General features: G+C 44.9%; 1 protein-coding gene across 2 annotated transcripts in view; it reads right to left on the bottom strand.

Annotated features, from left to right (window-relative positions):
* LOC138659266 (interleukin-31 receptor subunit alpha-like) overlaps positions 1 to 18,514 on the bottom strand; it is a 79,856-nt gene extending 61,342 nt beyond the window's left edge. Inside the window, exon 1 of one of the 2 annotated variants that reach the window (XM_069745892.1) lies at positions 18,477 to 18,514. In XM_069745892.1, coding sequence (XP_069601993.1) covers positions 18,477 to 18,486 — 10 coding nt within the window. In that variant the 5' untranslated portion in view covers positions 18,487 to 18,514. Of the gene's footprint in view, positions 1 to 8,570; positions 10,713 to 18,476 lie in introns of those variants that run through there. The other variant, XM_069745891.1, reaches the window with a different exon arrangement.
* Between the last annotated feature and the right edge of the window lie 211 nt (positions 18,515 to 18,725).

The raw sequence follows: 18,725 nt of genomic DNA, 5'->3' as shown, positions 1-18,725 counted from the left end.
ATGCCCCCACAGCTCCCCTATACACAATATTTTGAACCCACCGCCCCCATACACAGTATGATGTCTCCACTGCTGCCGTATACACAGTATGATGTCACCACTGCTCCCCTATACACAGTATGATGGGCCGGCAGCTCCCGTACATACAGTATGATGTCCATTAGAGTTCCCCTATACATAGAATGACGTCCCCATTGGTCCTCCAAAACACAGTATAATAGTTAATAGTGTTCTGACACTGTGTGCCTATTGCACTGAGAATCCCACTGCCAGGAGGAAATTAACTTTATTCCTCACTGCAGCCTCGGCAGTATAGAGCAGCAGCTGTAACTGCGCCTCTTAAGGTACCTTCACACTGAGCGACTTTAGAACGATAACGATAGCGATCCGTGACGTTGCAGCGTCCTGGATAGCGATATCGTTGTGTTTGACATGCAGCAGCAATCTGGATCCTGCTGTGAGATCACTGGTCGGAGCTAGAAGGCCAGAACTTTATTTTGTCGCTGGATCACCCGCTGACATGGCTGGATCGGCGTGTGTGACGCCGATCCAGCGATGTATTCACTGGTAACCAGGGTAAATAGCGGGTTACTAAGCGCAGGGCCGCGCTAAGTAACCCGATATTTACCCTGGGTACCATTGTAAATGTAAGAAAAAACAAACACTACATACTTACATTCCGGTGTCCGTCACGTCCCCCGGCGTCCACTTCCCTGCACTCCTCCTGCATCCTGTGTCAGAGCCGGCCGGCCGTAAAGCAGAGCGGTGACGTCACCGCTCTGTTTTACGGCCGGCGCTTCCACAGTGCAGGGAAGGTGACGGCGAGGGACGCGACTGACACCGGAAAGTAAGTATGTAGTGTTTGTTTTTTTTACTTTTACAATGGTAACCAGGGTAAACATCGGGTTACTAAGCGCGGCCCTGCGCTTAGTAACCCGATGTTTACCCTGGTTACCAGGGGACTTCGGCATCGTTGGTCGCTGGAGAGCTGTCTGTGTAACAGCTCTCCAGCGACCACACAGCAACGAAACAGCGACGCTGCAGCGATCGGCATCGTTGCCTATATCGCTGCAGCGTTGCTTAACCCCTTCATGACCTTGGGATTTTTCGTTTTTCCGTGTTCGTTTTTCACTCCCCTCCTTCCCAGAGCCATAACTTTTTTATTTTTCCGTCAATTTGGCCATGTAAGGGCTTATTATTTGCGGGACGAGTTGTACTTTTGAACGACATAATTGGTTTTAGCATGTTGTGTACTAGAAAACAGGAAAAAAATTCCAAGTGCGGTGAAATTGCAAAAAAAGTGCAATCCCACACTTGTTTTTTGTTTGGCTTTTTTGCTAGGTTCACTAAATGCTAAAACTGAGCTGCCATTATGATTCTCCAGGTCAGTACGAGTTCATAGACACCTAACATAACTAGGTTATTTTTTACCTAAGTGGTGAAAAAAATTTCCAAACTTTGCTTAACCCCTTCCCGACCTGTGACACAGCGTATGCGTCATGAAAGTCGGTGCCAATCCGACCTGTGACGCATATGCTGTGTCACAGAAAGATCGCGTCCCTGCAGATCGGGTGAAAGGGTTAACTCCCATTTCACCCGATCTGCAGGGACAGGGGGAGTGGTAGTTTAGCCCAGGGGGGGTGGCTTCACCCCCTCGTGGCTACGATCGCTCTGATTGGCTGTTGAAAGTGAAACTGCCAATCAGAGCGATTTGTAATATTTCACCTAAAAAAATGGTGAAACATTACAATCCAGCCATGGCCGATGCTGCAATATCATCGGCCATGGCTGGAAATACTAATGTGCCCCCACCCCACCCCTCCGATCGCCCCCCCAGCCCCCCGATCTGTGGCCCGCTCCCCTCCGTCCTGTGCTCCGCTCCCCCGTCCTCCTGTCCGCTCCCCCGTGCTCCAATCACACCCCCCCGTGCTCCAATCAAACCCCCCCGCACTCCGATCCCCCCCCGTGCTCCGAACCACCCCCCCTGCACACCGATCCCCCCCCCCCTGCACACCGATCCCCCCCCCCCTGCACACCGATCCACCCGCCCGCACACCGATCACTCTCCCCCATGCTCCGATCCCTCCCCCCCCGTGCTCCGACGCCCCCCCGTGCCCTGATCTCCCCCCCCTGTGCCCTGATCTCCCCCCCTTATACTTACCGATCCTGGCGGGGTCCGTCAGTCTTCTTCCCCGAGCGCCGCCATGTTCCAAAATGGCGGGCGCATGCGCAGTGCGCCCGCCGAATCTGCCGGCCGGCAGATTCGTTCCAATGTGAATTTTGATCACTGTGATATAATCTATCACAGTGGTCAAAATAAAAAAACAGTAAATGACCCCCCCCCCATTTGTCCCCCATAGATAGGGACAATAATAAAATAAAGAATTTTTTTTTTTTTTCACTAAGGTTGGAGTTAGAACTAGGGTTAGGGTTAGGGTTAGGGGTAGGGTTAGGGGTAGGGGTAGGGTTAGGGTTAGGGTTAGGGGTAGGGTTAGGGTTAGGGGTAGGGGTAGGGGTAGGGGTAGGGTTAGGGCTAGGGTTAGGGTTTCGGTATGTGCACACGTATTCTGGTCCTCTGCGGATTTTTCTGCAGCGGATTTGATAAATCCGCAGTGCTAAACCGCTGCGGATTTATGGCAGATTTACCGCGGTTTTTCTGCGCATTTCACTGCGGTTTTACAACTGCGATTTTCTATTGGAGCAGTTGTAAAACCGCTGCGGAATCCGCAGAAAGAAGTGACATGCTGCGGAATGTAAACCGCTGCGTTTCCGTGCAGTTTTTCCGCAGCATGTGTACAGCGATTTTTGTTTCCCATAGGTTTAGATTGAAATGTAAACTCATGGGAAACTGCTGCGGATCCGCAGCGTTTTCCAAAGCGTGTGCACATACCTTTAGAATTAGGCTATGTGCACACGGTGCGGATTTGGCTGCGGATCCGCAGCGGATTGGCCGCTGCGGATCCGCAGCAGTGTTCCATCAGGTTTACAGTACCATGTAAACCTATGGAAAACCAAATCCGCTGTGCCCATGGTGCGGAAAATACCGCACGGAAACGCTGCGTTGTATTTTCCGCAGCATGTCAATTCTTTGTGCGGATTCCGCAGCGTTTTACACCTATTCCTCAATAGGAATCCGCAGGTGGAATCCGCAGGTGAAATCCGCAGGTAAAACGCAGTGCCTTTTACCCGCGGATTTTTCAAAAATGGTGCGGAAAAATCTCACACGAATCCGCAATGTGGGCACATAGCCTTAGGGTTAGGGTTGGGTTGGAATTAGGGTTGTGGTTAGGGTTAGGGGTGTGTTGGGGTTAGGGTTGTGGTTAGGGGTGTGTTGCGGTTAGGGTTGTGATTAGGGTTACGGCTACAGTTGGGATAAGGGTTAGGGGTGTGTTGGCGTAAGAATTGAGGGGTTTCCACTGTTTAGGCACATCAGGGGGTCTCCAAACGCAACATGGCGCCACCATTGATTCCAGCCAATCTTTTATTCAAAAAGTCAAATGGTGCTCCTTCCCTTCCGAGCCCCGACGTGTGCCCAAACAGTGGTTTACCCCCACATATGGGGTATCAGTGTACTCAGGACAAACTGGGCAACAATTACTGGGGTCCAATTTCTCCTGTTACCCTTGAGAAAATAAAAAATTGCTTGCTAAAACATCATTTTTGAGGAAAGTAAAATGATTTTTTATTTTCACGGCTCTGCGTTGTAAACGTCTGTGAAGCACTTGGGGGTTCAAAGTGCTCACCACATATCTAGATAAGTTCCTTGGGGGGTCTAGTTTCCAAAATGGGGTCACTTGTGGGGGGTTTCTACTGTTTAGGCACACCAGGGGCTCTGCAAACGCAACGTGACGCCCGCAGACCATTCCATCAAAGTCTGCATTTCAAAACGTCACTACTTGACTTCCGAGCCCCGACATGTGCCCAAACAGTGGTTTACCCCCACATATGGGGTATCAGCGTACTCAGGACAAACTGGGCAACAATTACTGGGGTCCAATTTCTCCTGTTACCCTTGAGAAAATAAAAAATTGCTTGCTAAAACATCATTTTTGAGGAAAGAAAAATGATTTTTTATTTTCACGGCTCTGCGTTGTAAACGTCTGTGAAGCACTTGGGGGTTCAAAGTGCTCACCACATATCTAGATAAGTTCCTTGGGGGGTCTAGTTTCCAAAATGGGGTCACTTGTGGGGGGTTTCTACTGTTTAGGCACACCAGGGGCTCTGCAAACGCAACGTGACGCCCGCAGACCATTCCATCAAAGTCTGCATTTCAAAAGTCACTACTTCCCTTCTGAGCCCCGACGTGTGCCCAAACAGTGGTTTACCCCCACATATGGGGTATCAGCGTACTCAGGAGAAACTGGACAACAACTTTTGGGGTCCAATTTCTCCTGTAACCCTTGGGAAAATAAAAAATTCTGGGCTAAAAAATTATTTTTGAGGAAAGAAAACGTATTTATTATTTTCACTGCTCTGTGTTATAAACTTCTGTGAAGCACTTGGGGGTTCAAAGTGCTCACCTCACATCTAGATAAGTTCCTTTCGGGGTCTAGTTTCTAAAATGGGGTCACTTGTGGGGGGTTTCTACTGTTTAGCCACATCAGGGGCTCTGCAAACGCAACGTAACGCCCACAGACCATTCCATCAAAGTCTGCATTTCAAAATGTCACTACTTGACTTCCGAGCCCCGACATGTGCCCAAACTGTGGTTTACCCCCACATATGGGGTATCAGCGTACTCAGGAGAAACTGGACAACAACTTTTGGGGTCAAATTTCTCCTGTTACCCTTGGGAAAATAATAAATTGCAGGCTAAAAAATCATTTTAGAGAAAATAAAATTTTTATTTTATTTTCATGGCTCTGCGTTATAAACTTCTGTGAAGCACTTGGAAGTTCAAAGTCCTCACCACACATCTAGATTAGTTCCTTTGGGGGTCTAGTTTCCAAAATGGGGTCATATGTGGGGGATCTCCAATGTTTAGGCACACAGGGGCTCTCCAAACGTGACATGGTGTCCGCTAATGATTGGAGCTAATTTTCCATTTAAAAAGCCAATTGGCGTGCCTTCCCTTCCGAGCCCTGCCGTGCGCCCAAACAGTGGTTTACCCCCACATATGGGGTATCAGCGTACTCAGGACAAACTGGACAACAACATTTGCGGTCCAATTTCTCCTATTACCCTTGGCAAAATAGGAAATTCCAGGCTAAAAATCATTTTTGAGGAAAGAAAAATTATTTTTTATTTTCATGGCTCTGCATTATAAACTTCTGTGAAGCACCTGGGGGTTTAAAGTGCTCAATATGCATCTAGATAAGTTCCTTGGGGGGTCTAGTTTCCAAAATGGGGTCACTTGTGGGGGAGCTCCATTGCATAGGCACACAGGGGCTCTCTAAACGCGACATGGTGTCCGCTAACAATTGGAGCTAATTTTCCATTCAAAAAGTCAAATGGCGCGCCTTCCCTTCCGAGCCCTGCCGTGTGCCCAAACAGTGGTTTACCCCCACATATGAGGTATCGGCGTACTCGGGAGAAATTGCCCAACAAATTTTAGGATTCATTTTATCCTATTGCCCATGTGAAAATGAAAAACTGAGGCGAAAAGAATTTTTTTGTGAAAAAAAAAGTACTTTTTCATTTTTACAGATCAATTTGTGAAGCACCTGAGGGTTTAAAGTGCTCAATATGCATCTAGATAAGTTCCTTGGGGGGTCTAGTTTCCAAAATGGGGTCATTTGTGGGGGAGCTCCAATGTTTAGGCACACGGGGGCTCTCCAAACACGACATGGTGTCCGCTAACGATGGAGATAATTTTTCATTCAAAGAGTCAAATGGCGCTCCTTCCCTTCCGAACCTTACCATGTGCCCAAACAGTGGTTTACCTCCACATGTGAGGTATCGGTGTACTCATGAGAAATTGCCCAACAAATTTTAGGATCCATTTTATCCTGTTGCCCATGTGAAAATGAAAAAAATTGAGGCTAAAAGAATTTTTTTGTGAAAAAAAAGTACTTTTTCATTTTTACGGATCAATTTGTGAAGCCCCCGGGGGTTCAAAGTTCTCACTATGCATCTAGATAAGTTCCTTGGGGCGTCTAGTTTCCAAAATGGGGTCACGTGTGGGGGAGCTCCAATTTTTAGGCACACGGGGGCTCTCCAAACGTGACATGGTGTCCGCTAAAGAGTGGAGCCAATTTTTCATTCAAAAAGTCAAATGGCGCTCCTTCCCTTCCAAGCCCTGCCGTGCGCCCAAACAGTGGTTTACCCCCACATATGAGGTATCAGCGTACTCAGGACAAATTGGACAACAACTTTCGTGGTTCAGTTTCTCCTTGTACCATTGGGAAAATAAAAAAAATGTTGCTAAAAGATAATTTTTGTGACTAAAAAGTTAAATGTTCATTTTTTCCTTCCATGTTGCTTCTGCTGCTGTGAAGCACCTGAAGGGTTAAAAAACTTCTTGAATGTGGTTTTGAGCACCTTGAGGGGTGCATTTTTTAGAATGGTGTCACTTTTGGGTATTTTCATCCATATAGACCCCTCAAACTGACTTCAAATGTGAGGTGGTCCCTAAAAAAAATGGTTTTGTAAATTTCGTTGTAAAAATGAGAAATCGCTGGTCAAATTTTAACCCTTATAACTTCCTAGCAAAAAAAAATGTTGTTTCCAAAATTGTGCTGGTGTAAAGTAGACATGTGGGAAATGTTATTTATTAACTATTTTGTGTCACATAACTCTCTGGTTTAACAGAATAAAAATTCAAAATGTGAAAATTGCGAAATTTTCAAAATTTTCGCCAAATTTCCGTTTTTATCACAAATAAACGCAGAATTTATTGACCTAAATTTACCACTAACATGAAGCCCAATATGTCACGAAAAAACAATCTCAGAACCGCTAGGATCCGTTGAAGCGTTCCTGAGTTATTACCTCATAAAGGGACACTGGTCAGAATTGCAAAAAACGGCCAGGTCATTAAGGTCAAAATAGGCTGGGTCATGAAGGGGTTAAAAAAAAAAAAAAAAAAATCGCGCCATTTTCCGATACCCGTAGCGTCTCCATTTTTCATGATCTGGGGTCAGTTGAGGGCTTATTTTTTGCGTGTCGAGATGACGTTTTTAATGATAGCATTTTGGTGCAGATACGTTCTTTTGATCGCCCGTTATTGCATTTTAATGCAATGCCGTGGCGACCAAAAAAACGTAATTCTGGCGTTTCAAATTTTTTTCTTGCTACGCTGTTTAGCGATCAGGTTGATGCTTTTTTTTAGTTGATAGATCGGGTGATTCTGAGCGCGGCGATACCAAATATGCGTAGATTTGATATTTTTTTATTGATTTATTTTGATTGGGGCGAAAGGGGGGTGATTTAAACTTTTATATATTTTTTTATTTTTTTTCACATTTTTTTAAACTTTTTTTTAAACTTTTGCCATGCTTCAATAGCCTCCATGGGAGGCTAGAAGCAGGCACAGCACGATTGCCTCTGCTACATAGCAGCGATCTGCTGATCGCTGCTATGTAGCTGAAAATCAGGTGTGCTGTGAGCGCCGACCACAGGGTGGCACTCACAACTGCCGGCGATCAGTAACCATAAAGGTCTCAAGGACCTCTATGGTTACAATTCGGAAGCATCGCCGATCCCCGATCATGTGACGGGGGCCGGCGATGACGTCATTTCCGGCCGCCCGGCCGGAAGCGGTAGTTAAATGCCGCTGTCTAAGTTAGACAGCGGCATTTAACTAGTTAATAGGCGCGGGCAGATCGCGATTCTGCTCGCGCCTATTACGGGCACGTGTCAGCTGTTCAAAACAGCTGACATGTCCCGGCTTTGATGCGGGCTCACCGCTGGAGCCTGCATCAAAGCAGGGGATCTGACCTCGGACGTACTATCCCGTCCGAGGTCAGAAAGGGGTTAATGTGACGGTACCTTTAGGGTATGTGCACACATTGCAGATTCCCCACTGATTTACTGCGGATTTTGTTGGTTTTGTGTGGATTTCGCCTGTGTTTTTACACCTGCGGATTCCTATTAAGGAACAGGTGTAAAACGCTGCGGAATCCGCACAAAGAATTGACATGCTGCGGAAAATAAACTGCTGCGTTTCCACGCGGAATTTTCTGCACCATGTACACTGCGGATTTTGTTTTCCATAGGTTTACATGGTACTGTACAACGCATGGAAAACTGCTGTGAATCCGCAGCCAAATCCACAATGTGTGCACTTACCCTTAATGCACCACTCCAGTGGTCAAATAAAAAAAAAATGCTGGAGTGATGCATAAATGTGATGTAGCTTATGGCTTCCCCAGCTGATTAGTATAATAAGCCCCTACCTCCCCATCCCAGAGAACAACTATTACATGTGATGGAGGGCATATAATCTGGTAACCATCTAATAATCAGCCCCCAGTGCCTGTCGCCCCTCACCCACCTCAGCCCTCACAATACCCTTATCTTCTCACATTCACGATTAGTGCCCTGTCCCCCGCCCCACCTAAGCCACCACAACACCCAATCCTCTCACATTTACCCCCCATGACATGCCTATAAATCTTACCCCCACTTACCAATGAAGATTGCAGCAGGACCAGGAAGTGTCTGAATAAAATGCAGGCGGGCACTAGGACCCAGCGTGCTGCCCTGAGCCAGTCCCAGCGTGCACAGGGAGGGAAGAAACCTGCAGCCCTGGAGAAGCTTCTCAGGTCGGTCAGTACAATACAGTGCAGGAGGGAGACGTGTAACTGGGCAGTGTCCGACCAGCGTGCAGAATCTCATTCCGGAGAGCATGCCTGCTCTCCTCCTGTGCTGTATTGTGCCTCAGCACAGAAGTGGCAGTGCCGGCTCCCAGTGGGCCCCCTCATGTGACTGGGCCCGGGGCAATGGCCCCCTCTGCCCCCCCAGTAGCTACCCTACTGTCTCTCGGGCAAGCCTTTAATTCTAATGTTCTTTCTCCTGCTCCGATTCTCTTGGTCCTCGAGCGCTAAGGCTGTATTGTTCATTTGATGTCTGTGGAATTCGAAATGGTCTTTCATCAGGTTTGTTTGGTTAACTATGGTGGATTGAGCATTTTCCAGCTAATCTACTCTGTTCCCTATATGTGATAGATCTGCTCTCATACCTGCAATTTCTGCTATCAAGGGTTTCATAGCCTGAGATAGGGACTTCTTAAGAAACGATCTGGAAAGCTTCCCTGAGTCAGATTGAGGGAAGTCACTCTCAGACAATTCCTCACTGGAGTCAGAGTCCTCAACCAGGTCATCAGTGCCAGTGTTCGGATTGGGGGTCTTAAGAGAAGCTTTGGCTGTTGCTTTATGTTTGAGAAACTTTTCCATCTCTCCTTGTTTCCCCTGATAGAGAGCTGGAGTTAAACTTTTAGAGCGTTCTTTACTTGTCTTCACCATTGTAATTGCTCAGTGTCAAAGGTGTTAGCATCTGATATCGCCGCTCTTTCATGTAGGTTTAGGTTATTTTAAACATAGGTTCTATCATGTATATAATAGGATTTAATTCCAGTGCTTATACTGATAGATGATGGCAGTTCCTTTAATCGGCCACTAGATTTCAGCACAAGACCATATAACTGAATATTGAGCAGTTTGCAAGCTTTCTCTAGTCTCAGAATTACAGATCTTGCAGACCTCAGTTTCAAGTCTTCTATAATAGAGGAGCTTTAGAATTTTGAGTTATATCTTTATTGGTAAAAGTTCTTAATATTATTATATTGTTTGGGCCTTTAAATGTGAGTGGAGCTAATTGGTATATACAGACCACTTAGACTTTGGGTACCCCTCAGGTATTATCAATAAAGAGGGGAGTGGAATGCTCACAGACGGACAGTTAGGAGTCTTCACCGGCACTTCTATATGTGTAACTTCCCGGCACTCAGGTCTGGAGCCTTAGCAACTTCTCTCCAGGAGAGCTCTGTCGCTTCTCACGTTTTTATCTAAGTGGGAGACCCCTCTGAGGAAAGTGCCCCCACCCCAGCAGCACGGCTTCTTATCACCAGACCCGGAGAGCCCCCGCAGTGATCAGCATTCCCCAGCACCGGAGCCAGAGTGAGTCCCTGTGTGCTTCTGAAGCTATGCAAAGAGATGCGGCCTCTGTAGGAATATTCCTCCGCCCGAGTGCTGCGGCCGGGTCTCCCTATTGCCGCGACCAGCCCCGACTTGTGCCACTCCAGGGACACCGAAGGAGGGATTCCCCGGGGTCGGGTGAGTAGTCCCAGGTACATTTGTGCACCGGGCCAGCGGCACACTTGCAGAAACTCTCCAAACTCCGGCGCCTGCAGATGGTATCCCTCCGTTTCTCTTCTCTCGCTGCACTCCTTCACCTCTCAGCTCAGCGAGCGCCGAAGTGGATGTCACCGCCACCGAGGCTCAGCAGGGGCACCGCTAGCGATCTCCGGGGGTCACGGAGGTTAGTTATATGAGCGGACAGTACCTCCTTGTCACAAGATCTTCGCTCCAGGCAGAGGTCAATATGGCGGGCTGGCTTCCCGCCTTTTCACCATCAAGGCCAGCACCTTGTTTCTGGGCAGTATATTAATATATCCCAGACTCTGGGGTACTCCCACAGTCTATTGTGGTGTTAGGGACCTCCAGGTGATTGAACCCCTTTTCAAAAGAGGTAAAAAGGAGTCTTTTCTTTCTCCTCAGGCAGGAGCTCCTCAGCCGCACGTCTGTTCTCCTGCTCAGTCAGGCCACGCCCCCATGGCTGAGCTTTTCTGCTTACCATGTAGACTTTCACAATTAGATCTAATGCACCCAGCAATGGTCATCTTGGAGAACAGCAGACCATTGTGGGCCCATCAAGGATCACAAAGAAAGAACCAAAATGCCAGAAACACAACTGTTGGAGAAATTAAAGGTTGACGATCTCCTCATTTCGGTGCAAAGCTAGTACCTCCTTTGAGACGGAGGATGGTATGAAGCATAAGACCAGCATGTCCTGATGGAGATCGAAGAAAAGAGACTTGCAGGCGAACACAGCAAGCTCAGAAACCCTGGAAATGGAAGTGATTGTCTCCAGCAATGCTACATTCCAGGAAAGGAGTTCAGGAGAGGCACCAAGAAAGGACTTAAATTCTGAAGCGATTATAGGACCAAATTGGGAGCAAAAGTGTCCCACTAAATGCATTGAAAGACAGGCCCAATATGCCACCTCCAGGAGGAAGAGTGCACTAAGGGAGAATGGAAAGGGCAGAAATCTGTCCCTTAAAGCCAAAATTGGACTCAAGTCCAATTAGACTGGAGAAAATAGAAAACTCTTTGAATAGAAAAAAAAAACACGGAGAGTGTTGGTGATAAACCTTGGCAAATTAAGTCTGGAGAATGGTCTAGAATTCAGGGGTCCCCAACTCCAGTCCTCAAGGCCCACCAACAGGTCATGTTTTCAGGATTTCCTTTGCATTGCACAGGTGATGCAATTATTAACTGGGCAAGACTAAGGAAATCCTGAAAACATGACATGTTGGTGGGCCTTGAGGACTGGAGTTGGGGACCCTTGGTCTAGATGATAGTGTTAGTAAAACCTTAGGATTTCATGATGCAATGCAACCAAGTAGATAAGGTTGGAGTACCAACTTCAGCGAGAGCAGCACAAGGCTACCAGTATTGCTGGAATGTCCTCTACCTGAACCTCAGAACGTAGAGATTAAGGGGAAAAGTCCAGAAGAGATAGAGCAGAGAGACCTCTAAGCAAAGAGGGACTAATTCATCCTTGGCAAAGACCTGTGTGTCTAGATACTTGTGGAAATACAACCCTTGGCAAAAATTATGGAATCACCGGCCTTGGAGGATGTTCATTCAGTTGTTTAATTTTGTGAAAAAAAAAGCAGATCACAGACATGGCACAAAACTAGTCATTTCAAATGGCAACTTTCTGGCTTTAAGAAACACTAAAAGAAATCAAGAACAAAAAATGATGTAGTCAGTAATGGTTACTTTTTTTTAACCAAGCATAGGGAAAAAATTATGGAATCACTCAATTCTGAGGAAAAAGTTATGGAATCATGAAAAACACTCCAAAACATCACTAGTATTTTGTTGCACCACATCTGGCTTTTATAACAGCTTGCAGTCTCTGAGGCATGGACTCAATGAGTGTCACAAAGGGCTTTTCATCAATCCAACTTTCTCTGATTGTTGTTGCCAGATCAGCTTTGCAGGTTGGATTGTTGTCATGGACCGTTTTCTTCAACTTCCACCAAAGATTTTCAATTGGATTGAGATCCGGACTATTTGCAGCCATGACATTGACCTTATGTGTCCTTTTTCAAGGAATGTTTTCACAGTTTTTGCTCTATGGCAGGATGTATTATCATCTTGAAAAATGATTTCATCATCCCCAAACATCCTTTCAATTGATGGAATAAGAAAAGTGTCCAAAATATCAACATAAACTTGTGCATTTATTGAAGATGTAATGACAGCCATCTCCCCAGTGCCTTTACCTGACATGCAGCCCCATATCATCAATGACTGTGGAAATTTGCATGTTCTCTTCAGGCAGTCATCTTTATAAATCTCATTGGAACGGCACCAAACAAAAGTTCCAGCATCACCACCTTGCCCAATGCAGATTCGTGACTCATCACTGAATATGACTTTCATCCAGTCATCCACAGTCCACGATTGCGTTTCCTTAGCCCATTGTTACCTTGTTTTTCTGTTTAGGTGTTAACCCCTTTCTGACATCTGACGTACTATCCCGTTGAGGTGGGCCCGTATGAGCACCGATGGGATAGTACGTCATACGCGATCAGCCGCGCTCACAGGGGGAGCATGGCCGATCGCGGCCGGGTGTCAGCTATTGCAGCTGACATCTGGCACTATGTGCCAGGAGCGGTCACGGACCGCCCCCGGCACATTAACCCCCGGCACACCGCGATCAAACATGATCGCTGTGTTCCGGCGGTATAGGGAGGAATTGCGCAGGGAGGGGGCTCCCTGCGTTGCTCCAAAGGTCTCCTGCCTCCTTCCTCCCTGCAGCAGGCCCGGACCCAAAATGGTCACGGCATCCGGGTCCTGCAGGTAAGTGGCTTCACAGTGCCTGCTCAGAGCAAGCGCCGGGAAGCCTCCCTGCTGTGCATATCAGATCGCTGATCTGACACAGTGCACAGCAAAGTGTCAGATCAGCGATCTTACACTATAACATGATGCCCCCGTGGGGCAATGTTATAGTGTAAAAAAAAATGTAAAAAAATTCCTAAAAAAAATAAATATATATATTTTTCCTATAAATATATTTCTTTACCTAAATAATAAAAAAAAAATAAAAGTACACATATTTAGTATCGCCGCGTCTGTAATGACCGGACCTTTAAAACTGTCCCACTAGTTAACCCCTTCAGTGAACACCGTTAAAAAAAAAAAAAAGATGCAAAAAAACAACGCTTTATTATCATACCACCAAACAAAAAGTGGAATAACACGCGATCAAAAGGACAGATATAAATAACAATAGTACTGCAGAAAACATCATCTTGTCCCGCAAAAAATGAGCTGCCATACAGCATCATCAGCAAAAAAAAAAAGTTATAGCCCTCAGAATAAAGCGAATCAAAAATAATTATTTTTTCTATAAAATAGTTTTTATCGTATAAAAGCGCCAAAACATAAAAAAATTATATAAATGAGGTATCGCTGTAATCGTACTGACCCGAAGAATAAAACTGCTTTATCCATTTTACCAAACGCGGAATGGTATAAACGTCTCCCCCAAAAGAAATTAATGAATAGCTGGTTTTTGGTCATTCTGCCTCACAAAAATCGGAATAAAAAGCGATCAAAAAGTGTCACATGCCCAAAAATGTTACCAATAAAAACGTCAACTCGTCCCGCAAACAACAAGACCTCACATGACTCTGTGGACCAAAATGTGGTAACGCAAAAAATATTTTTTGCTATAAAAAGCGTCTTTCAGTGTGTGACGGCTGCCAATCATAAAAATCCGCTAAAAAACCCGCTATAAAAGTAAATCAAACCCCCCTTCATCACCCCCTTAGAGAAAAATTAAAAAAATGTATTTATTTCCATTTTCCCGTTAGGGTTAGGGCTAGGGTTACGGCTAGGGTTGGGGCTAGGGTTAAGGCTACAGATAGGGTTGGGGCTAAAGTTAGGGTTTGGATTACATTTACGGTTGGGAATAGGGTTGGGATTAGGGATAGGGGTGTGTCAAGGTTAGGGGTGTGGTTAGGGTTACCGTTGGAATTAGGGTTTCAGTTATAATTGTGGGGTTTCCACTGTTTACCCACATCAGGGGCTCTCCAAACGCGGCATGGCGTCCGATCTCAATTCTAGCCAATTCTGCGTTGAAAAAGTAAAACAGTGCTCCTTCCCTTCCGAGCTCTCCTGTGCGCCCAAGCAAGGGTTTACCCCAACATATGGGGTATCAGCGTACTCAGGGACACATTGGACAACAACTTTTGTGGTCCAATTTCTCATGTTACCCTTGGTAAAATACAAAACTGGGGGCTAAAAAATAATTTTTGCGAAAAAAAAAATATTTTTTATTTTCGCGGCTCTGCGTTATAAACTGTAGTGAAACACTTGGGGGGTTCAAAGTTCTCACAACACATCTAGATAAGTTCCTTTGGGGGTCTAGTTTCCAATATGGGGTCACTTGTGGTGGGTTTCTACTGTTTAGGTACATTAGGGTCTCTGCAAACGCGATGTGACGCCTGCAGACTAATCCATCTAAGTCTGCATTCCAAATGACCCTCCATCCCTTCCGAGCTCTGCCATGCGCTCAAACGGTGGTTCCCCCCCACATATGTGGTATCAGCGTACTCAGGACACATTGGACAACAACTTTTGGGGTCCAATTTCTCCTGTTACCCTAGAGAAAATACATAACTGGGGGCTAAAAAATAGTTTCTGTGGAAAAAAAATATTTTTTATTTTCATGGCTCTGCATTATAAACTGTAGTGAAACACTTGGGGGATCAAAGCTCTCACAACACATCTAGTTGAGTTTCTTAGGGGGTCTACTTTCCAAAATGGTGTCACTTGTGGGGGGTTTAAATGTTTAGGCACATCAGTGGCTCTCTAAACGCAACATGGCGTCCCATCTCAATTCCAGTCAATTTTGCATTGAAAAGTCAAATGGCGCTCCTTCCTTTCCGAGCTCTGCCATGCGCCCAAACAGTGGTTTACCCCCACATATGGGGTATCAGCGTACTCAGGACAAATTGTACAACTTTTGGGGTCCAATTTCTTCTCTTAACCTTGGGAAAACAAAAAATTGGGGGTGAAAAGATTATTTTTGTGAAAAAATATGATTTTTTATTTTTACGGCTCTGCATTATAAACTTCTGTGAAGCACTTGGTGGGTCAAAGTGCTCACCACATATCTAGATAAGTTCCTTAGGGGGTCTACTTTCCAAAATGGTGTAACTTGTGGGGGGTTTCAGTGTTTAGGCACATCAAGGGCTCTCCAAAAGCAACATGGCGTCCCATCTCAATTCCAGTCAATTTTGCATTGAAAAGTCAAATGGCGCTCCTTTGCTTCCAAGCTCTGCCATGCGCCCAAACAGTGGTTTACCCCCACATATGGGGTATCGGCGTACTCAGGACAAATTGTCCAACAACTTTTCGGATCCATTTTCTCCTGTTACCCTTGGTAAAATAAAACAAATTGGAGCAGAAATAAATTTTTGTGAAAAAAAGTTAAATGTTCATTTTTATTTAAACATTCCAAAAATTCCTGTGAAGCACCTGAAGGGTTAATAAACTTCTTCAATGTGGTTTTGAGCACCTTGAGGGGTGCAGTTTTTAGAATGGTGTCACACTTGGCTATTTTCAATCATATAGACCCCTCAAAATGACTTCAAATGAAATGTGGTCCCTAAAAAAAAAAATGGTGTTGCAAAAATTAGAAATTGCTGGTCAACTTTTAACCCTTATAACTCCCTAACAAAAAAAATGTTGGTTCCAAAATTGTGCTGATGTAAAGTAGATATGTGGGAAATGTTACTTATTAAGTATTTTGTGTGACATATCTCCGTGATTTAATTGGATAAAAATTCAAAGTTGGAAAATTGTGAAATTTTCAAAATTTTTGCCAAATTTCCATTTTTTTTTTTTCACAAATAAATGCAGGTAATATCAAAGAAATTTTACCAGTATCATGAAGTACAATGTCACGAGAAAACAATGTCAGAATCACTGGGATCCGTTGAAGAGTTCCAGAGTTATAACCTCATAAATGTACAGTGGTCAGAATTGAAAAAATTGGCCCGGTCATTAACGTGCAAACCACCCTTGGGGGTAAAGGGGTTTATGATGGCTTTAGTTTAGCTTTTCTGTATGTAAATCCCATTTCCTTTAAGCGGTTTCTTACAGTTCGGTCACAGACGTTGACCCCAGTTTCCTGCCATTCATTCCTCATTTGTTTTGTTGTCCATTTCTTTTTTTGGATACATATTGCTTTAAATTTCTGGTCTTGACGCTTTGATGTCTGCCTTGGTCTACCAGTATGTTTGCCTTTAACAGCCTTCCCATGTTTGCATTTGGTCCAGATTTTAGACACAGCTGACTGTGAACAACCAACATCTTTTGCCACATTGCGTGATGATTTACCCTCTTTTAAAAGTTTGATAATCCTCTCCTTTGTTTCAATTGACATCTCTCGTGTTGGAGCCATGCTTCATGTCAGTCCACTTGGTGCAACAGCTCTCCAAGGTGTGATCTCTCCTTTTTAGATGCAGACTAACGAGCAGATCTAATTAGATGTAGGTGTTATTTTTGGGTATGAAAATTTACAGGGAGATTCCATATTTTTTTCCTCAGAATTGAGTGATTCCATCATTTTTCCCTATGCTTGGTTAAAAAAAGTAACCATTACTGACTACCACATTTTTTGTTCTTGATTTCTTTTAGTGTTTCTTAAAGCCAGAAAGTTGCCATTTGAAATGACTTTAGTTTTGTGCCATGTCAGTTGTTTAATTTTGTAGAAAAAAAGCAGATCACCTGCTTTTTTTCTACAAAATTAAACAATTGAATGAACATCCTCCAAGGTTGGTGATTCCATAATTTTTGCCAGCGGTTGTGGGTTTGTAGATTAGATGCAAAGCAAAAAGGTCACATCAGAGCTAGCTGAAGATCTCAGAATATCCTCTAGATCAGTGTTCCCCAACTGCAGTTCTCAGGAGCCACCATCAGGTCATGTTTTCAGGATTTCCATAGTATGGCCTAGTTGATGTTTCCATCACCTGGGCAATACTAAGGAAATCCTGAAAACATGACCTGTTGCTGGCTCTTGAAGACTGGAGGTGCAGAACGCTGCTATAGGTCCAGACTTTCTTGGCTTGGATTATCCACTGCCAGTTGTCTACCTAAGTGATGTTGACTCTGGAAAGCTCTGGAACATGAAACTCAACACGAGCTATTATGGTGGCTTCCCAAATGGCTCATGGGCCCTAGGTGATCCCTGATGGTTCCACAAGGCCACCACCATTGAGTTATCAGTACCAGTACTAGACACGAAAGGGCCAAGGGAAGAAATCTAAAGAAATGTCTCTCCATTGCAGGAGATTGATCTGGAGATGACCCTAAGTGGTGCGAAGAGCATACTTCTCACTATACAGGCTCGTGCATGCAACAGACTTTCTCAAATGAGTGCTACACATGGATGATGGATAGCACTCATCGCTATAATATTCTATGGGGCTTTACAAATGTTCGATTTTGATCTGAGTGTCGGATCAAAATTGGCAATGTCAGTCTATCTGCCTGAGAAAAAATTGGACTGCACTCAGATGATATCAGAGTTCGGAGCAATTTTCACAGACTGACAGAATGGAGAAACATTTTTTTTTTCCTCTCTCCACTTCCAAGAAAAACTGATGCCACTCTGATCAGAATAATTGAACTGTTTTTCCAAGATCTGGAGAAAACGTCAGTGTGACCCTATCCCGAGCCAGAGATTGGTGTTACTTCAGACATTTTACCAAAGATCAGCACCTTCTGCAAAAGCCTTTTGAGGCGAAACAGAATTGGCCAATGTGTAAGCACAAGGGACGCAGATTCGAGCGAAACCTCACAAAGTTTTGAGGCCTCCTGCTGTTCTGTGGTTACAGATCTCCTTAGTGACTTATTATAGACCAGCGCCATTTGGCATAAGTGGTGGTGGTCCACATGCAAAACGGTCAGACCGCAGATAAAATTGTGCCTAAACTCAAGTGTTGCAAATTGTAACATGCTGATTCTATTGAAATTAATGACAAGCTGTATCAAATTTATAAAATGTAACATAGAATATACTTATTTTTTTCAGAATGGGAGCAGATCGACACTATATTCCCCCTGTGGACACCCGTATTCGCCTTCTATCCGAGGTTTATCGAAGGAAATACATTTTGTCCAGAAGGAAAGAGCAACGTGTGATCAAAGACCAAAGCGAACCAGTGACTGTGTATTACAAATCCGAACCTAGGACTAAAGAATAACCTTTCTAGAAGTGGCAGCTCTTACCTGTCTCCATCCCGCTTGCACAGGTCCGGCCACGCTGGGGGAATATGAATTACAGTTATCATAGAGGAAGTTGCACATTTGCAATCTTTCAAAACATCCAGGAAGCAGCAGAGGATGCAGCAAGCGGCCGAATCCTGAAGCTGTAACACAGTGAAAGCGCGAGAATATACCGCCTGTGGTCCGAAAGCAAATAACACACTCGCCCAGCGTCCGCATGTTGCAGATGTGCCAGCTAAAGCCAAAGAAATG

Source organism: Ranitomeya imitator, chromosome 1 (assembly GCF_032444005.1).
Source record: "Ranitomeya imitator isolate aRanImi1 chromosome 1, aRanImi1.pri, whole genome shotgun sequence".
Classification (NCBI taxonomy): domain Eukaryota; kingdom Metazoa; phylum Chordata; class Amphibia; order Anura; family Dendrobatidae; genus Ranitomeya; species Ranitomeya imitator.
The sequence above is the reverse complement of the archived record's forward strand: the minus strand, read 5'-3'. Positions and strand labels throughout refer to the sequence as shown.